This window comes from Oryx dammah, unplaced genomic scaffold (assembly GCF_014754425.2).
Source record: "Oryx dammah isolate SB20612 unplaced genomic scaffold, SCBI_Odam_1.1 HiC_scaffold_29, whole genome shotgun sequence".
NCBI lineage: Eukaryota > Metazoa > Chordata > Mammalia > Artiodactyla > Bovidae > Oryx > Oryx dammah.
Window position 1 is genome coordinate 81,532,635 of NW_024070213.1, and position 14,758 is coordinate 81,547,392.

General features: G+C 36.5%; 1 protein-coding gene across 2 annotated transcripts in view; it reads right to left on the bottom strand.

Moving 5' to 3' along the window:
• Positions 1-690: 690 nt before the first annotated feature.
• The window catches only part of NELL2 (neural EGFL like 2), a 382,484-nt gene continuing 368,416 nt past the window's right edge, over positions 691-14,758 (bottom strand). For both annotated transcript variants that reach the window (XM_040233810.1, XM_040233809.1), the window contains exons 19-21: positions 12,749-12,925; positions 10,851-11,075; positions 691-1,393 (exon numbers count right to left, since the gene is read on the bottom strand). In XM_040233810.1, the coding sequence (XP_040089744.1) occupies positions 1,343-1,393; positions 10,851-11,075; positions 12,749-12,925 (453 nt within the window). In that variant the 3' untranslated portion in view covers positions 691-1,342. The remainder of the gene's footprint in view (positions 1,394-10,850; positions 11,076-12,748; positions 12,926-14,758) is intronic.

Sequence of the window (14,758 nt, forward strand, 5' to 3'; positions counted from 1 at the left end):
TTCTTTAAATTTGTATATCAAATTGTGAAGGACACATTTTTGAAGATATTCCCAACCCTCACATACTCCTTTCCTTATGGACATCAGTCAGAGTTCTGGCAAGAAACAGATGGCACGCTCAAGCTGGCTAATTAAAGAGAGTTTAACAAAGGGACCATTGATACAGAGGCTATAGGAAACAGGGAAAACAAGAAACTGAGCAGGTACCCACAAAGACAAAACGAGTTGTCGTTATCCCTAAAGCCAGAAGAAGCAAAACAGAAGTTGGGAGAGGGTAGCTGAACAGGGCGGGCCACTGTCAGATGTCGCCTCCAGTGACACAGCTAGCCATGGCGGGGGCCTGACAGGAGAGGAGCCAGCAGAGTAAACAGCCGAACCTTCGCTTTCCGATATCCTGCTGGTGGTCGCCACCAGTCAGACTGAATCAGAATCCAGAGGACAGCAGAGCCGATGAATATGATGTACGTAAGTCAGTCCCCAGGATGTGAGGTAGGGTAAAGGCAACCTAGGGGCTCCACAGAGGCAGAACACAGGTATCCTTCACACCCCCCCCCCCAATTTGGGCATGTAATATAGCAAAAATCATCTTTCAGTTTGGGAGGTGTGAGTGTTTCATCAGCAGAACTAGAAAGCAATTTGTATGTTGAAGAATGTGGGGGGGGGAAAGGAAGACACTAACACTGGGACATATTATAAGGTAAGAGAAATATTTATTTAATTTTGCACAAGAACGAGCTTATACTGAACAAATTCAACCAAATATTAAGTGCAGTAAAACAAGGAAATAGGGATGAGTTCTCTTGTTAGAAAATATTAAGTAACCATGCCTGTGCATTATTTTTATCATGACAATAATGTTTCAGATTTCTTCTCAGAGTGTATATTGTACATGTAACATGTTATAGCTTCTTTGCTTTGCTTCTGAAAATAGAACTCCTTCACTGCCTTACATTTTATTTTTTTGCAGTGAAGAACTGAACTGATTCATGAAGATTCTGATCTAGAGGAGTATTTTCTGCACCAGTGAAGCCAAAGGTTTCCAAAGCCCCCATAAGCTCAGGCTTTATGTCCAGGGGTCATAATGTATTTCACACCCATTCTTCTACATGCTTGACGTCAGACACCACTGAGGTGGAATTCTGGTCTAGTTTTGCCCCAGGCTTTTTCCTTTCGTGATTTTCTCAAGCTCCATGAATTTCATAACTGAAAGTTCACTCAGCTAATAACAATGCTGCACTTAGCTGCCCACAAATCATCCACTTTAAGTTTTACCTTTTTTTTTTTTTTTGGTCTTTTTAATGAAACATTCTTTAAACAGAAATTTCCAGTGAGACAGATAACTTCACAGTTCCTGAAGGCACTGTGGATCCACTGAGCAACAGATGTGGCCATTCTAGAGAAAAGACAGGGGGAAAAGGCACAGTATGAATTTTTAAGCCATTAGTCAGTACTCACTGATTGTTACACATAACCAAACAGTGTATTTGTTATTTATATGCTCCTGAAAGTTCAATGTCCTAATCACTTTTCATGGCTCACTTAAAAACCAACTATGGCCAGTTATTTGTGGTAAATCATAGGCTAGCAGCAGCAGCTTTATTTACTCCATGGCACTCTCTTAGATTACATTTGTTCTTTTATTTGCCCACTCACAAAATAAGCACGGAGTAAACTGAACCTTAGACATGCTGATGAATAAAGCAGATATGGTTGCTACTGTCACAGGACAGGGCCTAGAGTTGTATCCATTAATAATCAAGTGTACAGTCAAAAATTGTAAAAAGTGCTAGAAAAGAAACAAACTAGGGGATATTATGAGATTAATAAGAAGTCTGGCTACTTAGATTGGGTGGCCAGAGTAGAAGTGATGTTTAGACCAAGACCTCAAGATAGTTCTCTGAAAATATGCCAAGAGCACAGGGAACAGAATGAGTAAAGGCTTTAAAGTGAAAAGAGTTCTGTGTAGTTAAGAAGCCTAAAAAGGTTCTGTCTTGGCAAGAATTCTAAGCTGGTGAAGAAAACTGTAGCGATGAGGCAAGGAAAAGAGGGAAGAGCCAAATAAATATAATGGGTTCTTATAACAAAGTACCAAAATAGGATAAAGAAGGCTGAACACTGAAGAGTTGATGCTTTTGAATTGTGGTGCTGAGAAGACTCTTGAGAGTCCCTAGGACTGCAAGGAGATTAAACCAGTCAGTCCTAAAGGAAATCAACTTTCAGTATTTATTGAAAGGAATGATGCTGAAGCTGCAAAACTTTGGCCACCTGATGCAAAGAGCCTGCTGCTGCTGCTGCTAAGTCACGTCAGTTGTGTCCGACCCTGTGTGACCCCACAGATGGCAGCCCACAAGGCTCCCCCATCCCTGCGATTCTCCAAGCAAGAACACTGGAGTGGGTTGCCATTTCCTTCTCCAATGGTTGCAAGTGAAAAGTGAAAGTGAAGTCGCTCAGTCGTGTCCGACTCTTAGCGACCCCATGGACTGTAGCCTACCTGAAACTCCATCCAAGGGAGTTTCCAGGCAAGCGTACTGGAGTGGGTCGCCAGTGCCTTCTCCAGCAAAGAGCCTACTCATTGGAAACGACCCTGATGCTAGGAAAGATTGAAGGCAAAAGGAGAAAGTGGTGGCAGAGGAAGAGATGGTTAGATAGCTTCAGCAAACTCTGGGAGATACTGGAGGATGGAGGAGCCTGGTGTGCTACAGTCCAAGAGGTTGCGGAGTTGGACATGACTTAGCAACTGAACAATGACAGCCAAAATAGTATAATGTACTACAGAAAAGAAAAAAAAGGTATCTTATTCTTTTGAATTTTTGCACTCTTACTTTCTTCCAGTGGCTCACTGATAATAATGACAATGTTAGTATTGTTACCACAATCACAAGATGATAACATCCTTCTACTTTTTGAGTGCATACTCTGTGTCAGAAACTTCACCAGACACTTTAAATACATTATCTAATTTCAACCTCAGAGCATTCCCAGTAGGATCACTATTAATAGTAATGATTTTTAGGTTCAGAAACTGAAGATCAGAAAGCTTAAATATCAAGTCCAAAATCTCACAGCTAATATAAGGGTACAACTGGGATTAAAATACAGGTTAGTCTGACTCTAAAACTCATCTTCTATTTGATATATTCTCTCAGATAATTGACTTTACATGATGGAAAATGTATCAGACCTTAATATGATAAAACCAAAAGGTTCAGATAAAACTTAAGAAAGGACTTTAATGCTTTAGCCTTTGTTGACGCTTACCAAATGAGAGAAAAGACAGTCTATATCCAAGAAGAATATTATCAATTTAACTTAATCCTCTTTCTTTTAAAATTGTTATTAAGCAGAGTTCTTACTCTGACGGCAAAAAAGTGTGACAAACAACCATTTCTTAGCTCTCTAGCAGTGTTTTAAAGCTTTGTTGTTATGCTCAGAGGCTGAGGATTTCTGACCATAACCTGGTCACATGATCTTTCCCAATTCACTGACCCAATGAAGGGAGAGGTATACCAGTTCCCAAGAATGTCAGTTCCTCAGATTGTATGGATTTTGAGCAGAGAGAGTTAGGGAAATTTCTGGAGTATAAGTAGATTTTAGGAAGAGAAGATATATTTCTCCAAATCTTCGAGTAGTGTTTTTCTTATTCCTTATCAGCATGTTCTGCTATAGGAACATGAATGCTACAGATCATGCTATTGATAGCTTCTCAATTAAGGAAATCTAGTTGATATAAGAAAGAGTAATAAAATATTCCACTGGGGTTCCAATTTCAGTAATGGCATAGTTACTTACACAAGACTATCTCTCATATGGATAACTATAACATTTGGACAAAATACAAAAATTATTTGAATCAATGAATTAGTGACTAAAAGCAAGCAGACACTGGAGGAATTTCAATCTCTGAAAGGAGGGAAATGTATTGTGTGAGATTAATTTCTACCTGGCATTTTCCCTTAGGGCACTGTCTAGTCCGTGAAACTTAGGATAACTACAGCTCAAGCAGAAAGCCACAATCTGATAGACTTCAGATATTGGAGGACAACATTTAGGGCTGCCAGGGTGCCTGGAAATTCAGAAAGAAATATCTTAGAAAGGAAGGAATGAATCAGCATGTAAACTCCCCTCAAATCAGTGGCTGGTCTTTGAATTGCAGAGGAGACTCTAAAAAGACAATTAGAGACTCACAGCTTGAAGTTGGAAAGCTCTGAGCAGATATTTCAGAGGCTGCTCCCTGCGGGTAGTAGTGCTTAAAATCTGTGTCCTACCAAGTTAGAAGGGACTGATAAAAAATTTCAGGCTTTCATGTTTAGGAATAAAACAGTCTCAAGATTAAGAGATTCACCCTAGCACTAAGGGTACATCTGGAATAGACCTAACTAATATAAAGTCCAGCCTTCTCAATTGCAAGTTTATTGGCTGTAATTTGAAATTTGCTAGAACAACAATAGTCTTCAGAAGAAGCTAACAGAATGGAGGGTCTATACTGTATACTGTCCACAATATCCAATAAACCATAACCATTATTAGATATGTGAAAAAAAAAAAAGAAAAAAGTGACTCATCAAGAGAAAAAGTAGTGAAAGAGAAATGCAAGTTAATCCAGTTGGTGTAAATGCAGATAAAGACTGTAGCCACCAGGCTCCTCTGTCCATGGAATTCTCCAGGCAAGAATATTGGAGTGAGTAGCCATTCCCTTCTCCAGGGGATATTCCTGAACCAGGGATTGAACCTGGGTCTCCTGCATTACAAAGTGACTCTTTACCTATTACAAATATGTATAGAATGTTAAAAAAAAAAAAAAGGTTATAATGAATTAAAAGGTTGTAAATTGCAGCAGAGTAATGAAACTAAAAATAAAATTAAATAAAAATTCTGGAACTGAAAAGCACAGTATTCAAAATGAAAAATTCATTGGATGGGCTTAACAGACGATTAGAGATGGCAGAAGTAGTCTGTAAATTTGAAAAAATATATAGAAATTATCCAATGTTTAAAACAAAGAGAAAAGGATTGAAATAAAAATAGAATCTCAGTGACTTTCAGGGTAATATTAAACCATATAACACATGGGTGATTGGAGTCCAAGGAGAATAAGAGGGAGAAAATGTGGCAGACAAAATATCTGAAGAAACAATGGTCAAATTTTTCTCAAATTTGGTGAAAAAAAATCAACTTAGATATTCAAAAAGCCCAGCAAATCCCAAAGAGAACAAAGACAAAAAAAATCACACTTAAGTGTATCATAGTCAAAATTATAAAAACCAAAGGTTTTTAGTTATGTTATTATTTTAGTTGTTGCATAAGCCAACAACAAAAAATAACAATATAGAGAGTTATAATTAAGAATCTAAAAGAAAAATTAAAATTGAATAATAGAAAACTTATATAAAACTAATATAAAAATAAACGGAAAGCAAGTGGATACTTTCCTTGGATACATAAGAATATAAAAAAAAAAACACATGGAGCAAGCAGAAAACAAATTGCAAAATGGTGGCCCCTAAATACACGAATGTCAAAAACAAAATCAAATATAAATCAACTAAACACTTCCGTTAAAATAAATATGCATTCTAAATATAAAACTGTAGACAGATTGAAAGTTGATGAATCAAAACAATATAGTGTGTGGTTACATAAGTACCAGATAAAACTGACTTCTTGTCTAGAAATCTTGTTAGAGATAAAGAGGGACATTACATAATGATAAACTGGTCGTCTCACCATTAGACATAAAATAATACATACTGTGTGATACACATATGAATTTTTAAATAGGCAAAATACATTTGTTATAATGAAATAAAATTGAGCTTTCCTACAGGAATAGGTATTGCCTAGAAGGGGGCAAAAAGGTACTTGCTAGACTGTTGAAAATATTCTATATTTTGATTCATCAAACTTAAAAAATCTGCTCAAAATCGCTATGTATTTCACCTTAACAAACATTACCTTGATGAAACCTAGAATAAAAGGTGTTCCACTGAAACTCAGGTTGCTAGGAATAGTGACCATCCACTGCCATAACAATAAAAATCTAATTATTTTTACATAATAACAGTAAGTTTCCTTAACACCTTGTTATTTCTGGCTATATTTTATTGGTAAAGGAGTCCTCATCAGTGTTTGCATTCTGATAAACTCTATAAAATCAAGATTAGAAGACAGTTGACTTTCAGCTTTCAGTAAAATGTTTTTATATAATACACACAAAGCATAAAATATTTTATTAGCATATATATTTAATAAAATTTTTACAAAAGTTAATAATTAATGTTTATAAATTATATAACAGATAGAATAAATATATATATGTATAATATATGTACACATATGTGCTATAAATTGTTGTTGTTCAGTTGCTGTCGTCTCTTTGTGACCCCATGCTCTGCAGCACACCAGGCTTCCCTGTCTATAAATAGTCTACACAAAAATGAATATATTTTAAATTCCACAATGATCAATATTTTAGTATATCCTCATAGATTTCATTTATTTCTCTATTTTCAGCCTTCTTGTAATCGAAGTGCATATATAATCACACAGAGTATTTTTATCTTAATTTTTATTATAAGAATTGTTGGTACTTGAATGATTGAACAATGCAATCATGTATTTACATAAAATGTATAGTTGTAGTATTATATGTTAGATTTTGTTGTTGTTCAGTCACTCAATCATGTCCCACTCTGTGACCCCATGGACTGTAGCACTCCATACCTCCCTGTCCTTCACCACCTCCTGGAGTTTATGTTACATCAGATGCTGTGTGCTTAGCTGCTCAGTTGTGTCTGACTCTTCACGACTCCATGGACTGTAGCCCACCAGGCTTCTCTGTCCGTGCAGATTCTCAAGGCAAGAATATTGGAGTAGGTTGCCATGCCCTCATCATAATTTATTTAACCATCTTTCCATTGTTGGCTATTTTGGTTTCTTTTTGATTCTGCATGCCAATTAATGTTGAGGTGAATATTATGATGCACACAGTTTGTTCCATATTTTAGATTATTTCTTTTGGTTGGATTCTGAGACTCGGGATTAATAAGATTTTCTGGATATTTCTGTGGAGATGGGGATGGGACTAGGAGGTATATGTGTGGCTCTTGATTGTATTTTTCAGTGTCACTAACACTGCAAAAGAACTACAATTCCACTATATTACTGTTAACATTGGAAATTATTGTGAATTTTTTTTATTGTAGTATATAGAAATAATAAATCATTATGTTAGTTTATATTTGTTTCAATTATTTAAAAGCTGAATGCTCTCCTCTTTTTAAATAGTTGTATATTTTAGTGAATTGTTTATTCATCCTCTGCTATTTATGGGAAAATAAGTATTCTTAATTTTCATGTTTTTAATCTAATAAAGATATCATATCTGCTGAACATATTTTTCCAGTCTTTAGTTGTGATTTTATACTTTGCTAATTTTGTCTATCTATAGAAGCTCTAAATTTTTTGAGGTGTATTTTATCACTTTTAAGTTAGAAAAGGCATCTCCCTTTAGAATTTTGATAAATATTTGATTACTTATCTTTATTTTGATTTATTTTTAATATCTAACACTTTCCCACATGGGAATTGTTTTGATACCTAGCATACTAATATATACAACTTACATCCCTCAAATTGCTATCCAGTCATTCCAGTATTCATAGAATAATCCTTTCTTCTCTTTTGATCTACTAAGCTCTTCTGACTGTATTACTCCTTGGAGGCTCAGATGGTAAAGAATCTGCTTGCAATGCAGGAAATCTGGGTTCTGATCCCTGGGTCAGGAGCATCCCCTGGAGAATGGAATGGCAACCCAATCCAGTATTCTTGCCTGGAGAATTACATGGACAGAGAAGCCTGGCGGGCTACAGTCCATGGGGTCGCGGGCTACAGTCCATGGGGTCGCAAAGAGTTGGATACTACTGAGTGACTAACACTTTCACTTTTTATTTGCCTCCTGGTGGCTCAGACGGTAAAGAATCTGCCTACAATGCCAGGGTCTCGGTTTCGATCCCTGGGTTGGGAAGGTTGCTTGGAGAAGGAAATGGCGACCCATTCCAGTATTCTTGCCTGACCCTTTAATATCTCCTCCTTCCTTATTTATCAACTGGGTACATCCCTCTTTATTGCCTGGAGCTCAAAGCATGATTGCCTGAAAGCTCTCTGGAGTTGTGTAGTTTTTATCAGACTTAGGAAAGACAGTATTAGTAATTCATTTTTGGTGCGAATTCAACTTCTAAGTGAAGGAAACATTTTTTTTTTAACCTAAGCAATTTAAATTTAAAGACATCTTTAAAAAGGAAAGGGAAGCTCTTAACCCTGTTTCTCCCAGCTAACTCTTAATTCCTCAGGAAGTAAAACTGGTTCACTTGTTGGACAGCCTCTTAGCACAGTTCATTCTTCCTCAGAGCGTCCTTCACAGTAATGTTGTCTCTATCTGTTTCATGACTTAATGTTTCTGTTGTCGACTACCAACAATAATAACTGCCAACATTTATTGAGCACTTACTCGGAATGTGTATGAAATGTGTAGGAAACTTTTTGTGAGGACCTTTTCACTTAATTCTTAAAGCAACTTTCTCGAGTAGGTAATATAATTATTCTTATGTAAGTAATATTATTATTCCAAGTTTTAGGTGAGAAAAACAGAGTCACAGAGAGATTTATAAACGTCCCTTGAGGTGACATTGCTCGTGTGGTGGACCAGGCTCCGAATCCAGGTAGCCTGATTTCGGAGGCCCCATTCTTCACGTTTAGACCAGTGCTTTCCTATAGAATATTCTGCCCTGATAGAATTGTTCTCTGCATGTGCTGTCTACTATGATAGCCACGAGCACATGTGAGGACTTGAAATGTGGCTCGTGTGACTGAAGAACTGGATTTTTAATTTAATTTCAATGAATTTAAATAACCACATGTGGCTTCTGACTACAGTACCGGGTAGCAGAGCTCTAGATGATAACCTGCTGAGGAAAAATTTTCAGGAACAATTTTTGCTGTTTTTGGTTATTGTTCTACCCTGGCACAATACCCCACACAACTTGCATTTATTGACTATACCAATAAGTCAGATGTCGTGGGATGGAGAGACAGTAAATGCAAATAGTGCTTTGACAGTATCAAATTGTGAAGAATGCTTACCTCCAATGCAATCTCTCAAGCCTATTTGGCATAAATTTTATTTTTAAAATAGCAAAAAATAAATATAATAAAATGACTATTAGGGATACATTTGGTAGCATTGAGCATATTCTTATAACTCAATAAGAAGGGAAAAAGGAAATGGCATCAAATAGTAACTTCTGAGAAATGGCAGTTATCTGACAAGAAATGAATTTAATGCCAAAATACACTTTCTGGAAACAATTCTACTAGGAGTCAAAAAATCCTAGTTGTTTGTAAGGCAGTGAATGACAAGCTCATTCACATTCTTTACCCCCAGAAAATACTGTAATGTTTTCTGCCTATTACTGATTGCATTTTTCTTGTTGGAAGTATCTGTCTGAGCTATATCTGGTGTGTTTTACACTGCATCACTCAGTATATATTTTTGTTGTCACTACTCAGAACAATAATCTAATAGTAGATTAAGAGTGTAAAGAGATTCAAATTTCTTTGGCAATTAAATGTCAGAAAGTATTTCCCTATTAATCATTAATGCTGAAGTTTCTAGATAATGCACTCAAAATGTATTCATATTAAATGTATATTAAAGTGGCCCTGCATTTACATTGCTAGTAACTTTTTGTAGTAAAAGTAACTTTCAAATGTGCTAATGCACCTTTAGAAGACTGCACTAAATGTTCCTCCCCAAAAGCTGTGCTTGACTGACAAATTGCATTGATTGAAAGAGCTAGAAATTTTGGTGTGAAATAGATAATAATAGCATCTCAAACTTACAGCATTTCATATTTCTTTGTCTTGTTACATCAAGTCACTCTAGTAAGAAATTTGTACTATGTGACTCAGAATTAAATTGCTCTACTGAAAAAAATTTTTAAATGGAAATGTTCATTTAAAGAACCAGAGCAGTTAGAGATATCTGGCTGTGCTATGCTGGGAAAAATCTGACATCTTTGCTTTCTTCTTGTTGTTAAGCTTTCCAGATTATTAGTTTTAGTGTTGATTCTAAAACTTTGACTCTGAAGTACAATGACCACTGAATCAAATATTTGTAGGAACCATAACCAAAGTAGAAAGCTTTCAACTTTGTTACCATTTTTGAATTCTATATACCCTGTCTACATTATCAGTATTTTTGTTCTCAATGAAGTAAAAGACATAATGCTTTATTTTCCTATGAGAATAAAAAGAAAAATCTTTATAATGATTTTTCTCCAGCTGTAGGAATAAAATATGGTAAATAACAAGTCTTAAATTTTTCAACTCAATGTAACTGACCACAACAAACCAAGAAATATGCCCATTTTTGCCATACTGATTTTCACTTTGGAAAACGCAGTATGCTTACCTTGTTGATATACCTTATATCATAAAAAGACTAGATAAAATCAATAAAATAATATTGTCTTCTATCATGAAAGAAACATGAAGCTTGGTTTTGTACTATTTTTTTAAAAGGTGTGTACAGTTAGACGCTTTAGGGCAATTTACATAGGTTCTTTCTGTTCCAGTGATATAAACAACCATCATTATGGTTTCAGACAAAGCACCTCCTCCTCCCTGAAAATGCATTAGAGGATGCATGGGACAGTCAGTTTTGGCACTAATTAAGCTGAGTGGTCTCTGAGCAGTAAATAGAAATGAAGGTGCTTCTCACTGGCCACATTAATATCTATGATTCCTGGGCACAGCTGGCCAAGTGCTCCCTACTTGAATATAGTGGGTTTTACCTTGCACTGGCAGAGAGTACACTCAGTGCCATGTTTGATCCAAGAGGACCCAGTGAAGCGAACCACATTCATCTCGTCCAGGCAAGTTTTGGTGATGTCATTGCGGATGGTGTCAGCCTGGCAAGGGTCGGTGACACAGCGTGGGCAGCACTCATTCTCAGGGAGGACAGTGAATTCACACTCCACCTCTGGGCAAGGCAGGGGCCAACAGTCAACTTCCCCTTGCTATATGGAAAGCAGATGGACAAGGGTAGAGGGAGAGGAAGGGAGGGAACATAGTGTTTACTGAATACTCAATTACTCAATTTCTTTGATGGACATTTATACTTAGACCTTCACAGCCATGAATTTTGTAGGGAATCCACACATGAGATCTATACTGTAGATGGATTATGAAAGTCTTCATGGGTTAAATAAGAATAGCAATAAAGGAAAGTAAAAACCAATTCCCTTAAAACAATCAAATGGGCATGCCCTCTCTTTCCCATGACAAAGAATTGTTTACTACAGAAGAGATTTTTACTTAGCTGTTTTGCCTATGAGATGCTTTTTTCTTCCTTTCAATCTTTTACCCTACTTTCTCATTTATTCCCTTCTGCAAAAAGAAAGTTTTGTCCACTGACAAGAAACTAAATCGAAATATGAAGGAAATTTGACAGTTTTTCTTTGTCATTTATACATTTCTCAGTGTACGGACTTTGGAAAAATAAAAAACAAAACTAGGAGCTGATTTCAGTCATTTTTATTCCACATGGGAAAATTGTGTGAATTGGCTGTTTTTAAAATTTAGTTCCCACCTAAAATTTACTTCCTATTTTCTTCATAATTCTGAGTCTCATGGTCTTGGGAGATGAAAGCAGCCTCAGGCACAAAACTGACCTTGCTCTTTCAATTGATTTTTGGGTTGAAAGTATAAAAAGGAAGCAACAAAAAAGCATTGCCTTAAAAATATCCTCACACAAATAGAAAGGAAACTAGTCCTAACTTTAAGACTAGGATCTATGAAACTTTCTTCTATAAAGACATGTAGATGAATTTTCATTTACACCATAGAAAGAAGCAGAAAATTCGGCCACATGAAAAATGACTGGGGTCTTCTTATCATGTCTTTATTTTCTATTGTTTCCAGCAGAAGTTTTATATATATATATATACACATTCAAATCTAACATTCTAATATTTACTGCAAATTCAAACTATGTGTATAACAGGGTTCCTGCCGGAATAGCATTGGCAGTAACAATTTTTAGAAAGAAAAATAGTATTATTTTTTTGTCTTTGTTTTTTTAAGTCAAAGCATAATTGACAGAAATGGATTAACAAAAGGTTTACTTGGAAAAAAGGATTTTTTTTGAATGCCATTGTTCTGTTCATAATTGTTTTTGAGTAAACCTAGGCTGAGTTGCTTCCCTAGTGGCTCAGAGGGTGAAGCGTCTGTCTGCAATGCAGGTAGATCTGGGTTCGATCCCTGGGTCAGGAAGATCCTCTGGAGAAGGAAATGGCAACCCACTCCAGTACCTTTGCCCAGAAAATCCCATGGACGGAGGAGCCCGGTAGGCTACAGTCCATGGGGTTGCAAAGAGTCGGACATGACTGAGCGACTTCACTTTCTTTCACTTTAGGCTGAGTGGGATTGGGAAAGTGAGGACAGCCTTTTCTTTGGAGCTCTGGAGACCGTCCTGAAAGACTGACATGGCATGGTATACTGCCTCTACCCCTGGATACTCCTCCTCAGGTCCTGAATGCAAAGCCATCACTTTGTCATCATAATAGGTTCACCTTTTGTAACTTCCAACGCTATGGCCGGGTACTGACTATTGGTGGAGGGGCAGGGAAGGTTGCTTTCCTATCTTGATTCTGGGCGAAATGTTTCCTGAACTTTAGGTAGCCAAACTTACCAGGCAGCGGCACTGCTGGCAGTTCTGAACCCAGGTGTCACCACTATTGTACAAGGTTTCCCCGTTTTGATGGAGGCACTGACTGCTCAACCTTGGGTCACATTCAGGGCAGCAGAAAAGATCAACTGTGGGATTCTCACAGTCACAGACCATCCGTCGACACATTACAAATCCATTCTGTATGACAAGGAGAAAAAGTAGTTACCAAAAGCCTCTGTTTCTCAATATACTGATATCATATGTACATGGGTGTGTCTGTATGTGTGAGTACCTATGTATATAAACATCTATATATACATTATATATATGTGCTGTGCTGTGCTAAGTCACTTCATTCATGTCCGACTCTTTGTGAGCCTCTGGACCATAGCCTGCCAGGCTCCTCTGTCCATGAGGATTCTCCAGGAAGCAACATTGCAGTGGGCTACCATTTCATCCTCCAGGGGAATATATATAGATATATTCATAATATATCTATATTCATAATTATATATCTCTCTATATATACATATATATTACATAATATATCTAAAATTGGGCTTCCCAGGTGGTGCTAGTGTTAAAGAATCTGCCAGTTAATGCAGGAGATGCAAGAGACATGGGTTCCATCCCTGGGCCGGGAAGATCCCCTGGAGGAGGATATGGCAACCCACCCCAGTATTCTTGCCTGGGAAATCCCATGGACAGAGGAGCCTGGTGGGTTACTGTCCATGGGGCCACAAAGGGCCAGACACAACTGAGTGAGCATCGGCACACCTATAATTTCAGATGTTGATTTGGAAGTTTGCGATAACTCACACTGTCTTCTCAATATAACTGATTTTCTTTAAAATTCCTATTTGTAGCTAACAACCAGAAATTACTCAAGCTGGAGAACTTCCAATTTTCTTTCTGCACATTACATTTAAATGACTTGATTGGAAGAAAAATTTTATATAGAATGATAACCACTGCATGGCTCTTATGTGCAAATAAATTCGTGTATGCATATATAAATTTTTATGTACTTGTAATTTGAATACTAACTAAAGTTTGTCCTGTGTAAGGGACTGTATGTTTATATTTGGTAGGTAGTCATCAAGTTTTACATATTATTAAGTTTATAGATATGTTAACCTTATAATTTGTACAAGCTGTTATCAATTTCTTAATAATAGTTGAGTCCTTGGTATTATTATTTAATTATAATTTAAATTTCTATTATCAACTGGGTACACAGAACACCTCTCTAAAACTGAAATATAACCCAAATAGGTGTGTTTTCACTTGCAGGTCATAGCATGTTCATTCTGGCTTCATTTATGCATTCATTCAAATATGATATTGTGACTATAAAAACATTAGCTTAATTAGAATCAAAATTTTATCACTGAATAGATAAACACATTGTGGTATTTCTGTACAAAGGAACACTATTCAGTAATAAAAAGGGATAGGTTACTTATACAGGTAATGAATATAATTGAGTGTTAAAGCATAATGCTGAGACAAATGTGAGACACAAAAGAATAAGTATAGTTTTCATCTCATATACCTGGGGGATTATTTCCAGGTTGCAGGTGGATACCAAAATCCATGGATGCTGAAGTCCCTTATATAAAATGGCATAGTATTTGCATATAACCTATACATAATCTCCCATATACTTTAAATTATTTATAGATTACTTATAATATCTAATATAATGTAAAACTTATGTAAAAAGTTGCTGGGGTCAGGAAAATGAAAGTTTTGCTTTTCAGAACTTTCTGGAATTTTTTTTCTCAAGTATTTTTGATCCACAGTTGGCTGAATCCATGAATGTGGTTCCTGCAGATATGGAAGGTCAACTGTGTTGTATGATTCCACTTATATGAGGCTGTAGAAAATACAAATCTAATCTATAGAAACAGGAAACTGTTTACTTGTGTCTGGGGCTATGGGGTTAAGAAAGGGCAGAGGCTAGCCAGTTTGCGTAGGCAAAAATGTTATGTTATATTAATTGTGCAGAGGTTAATCAGATGTATGCAT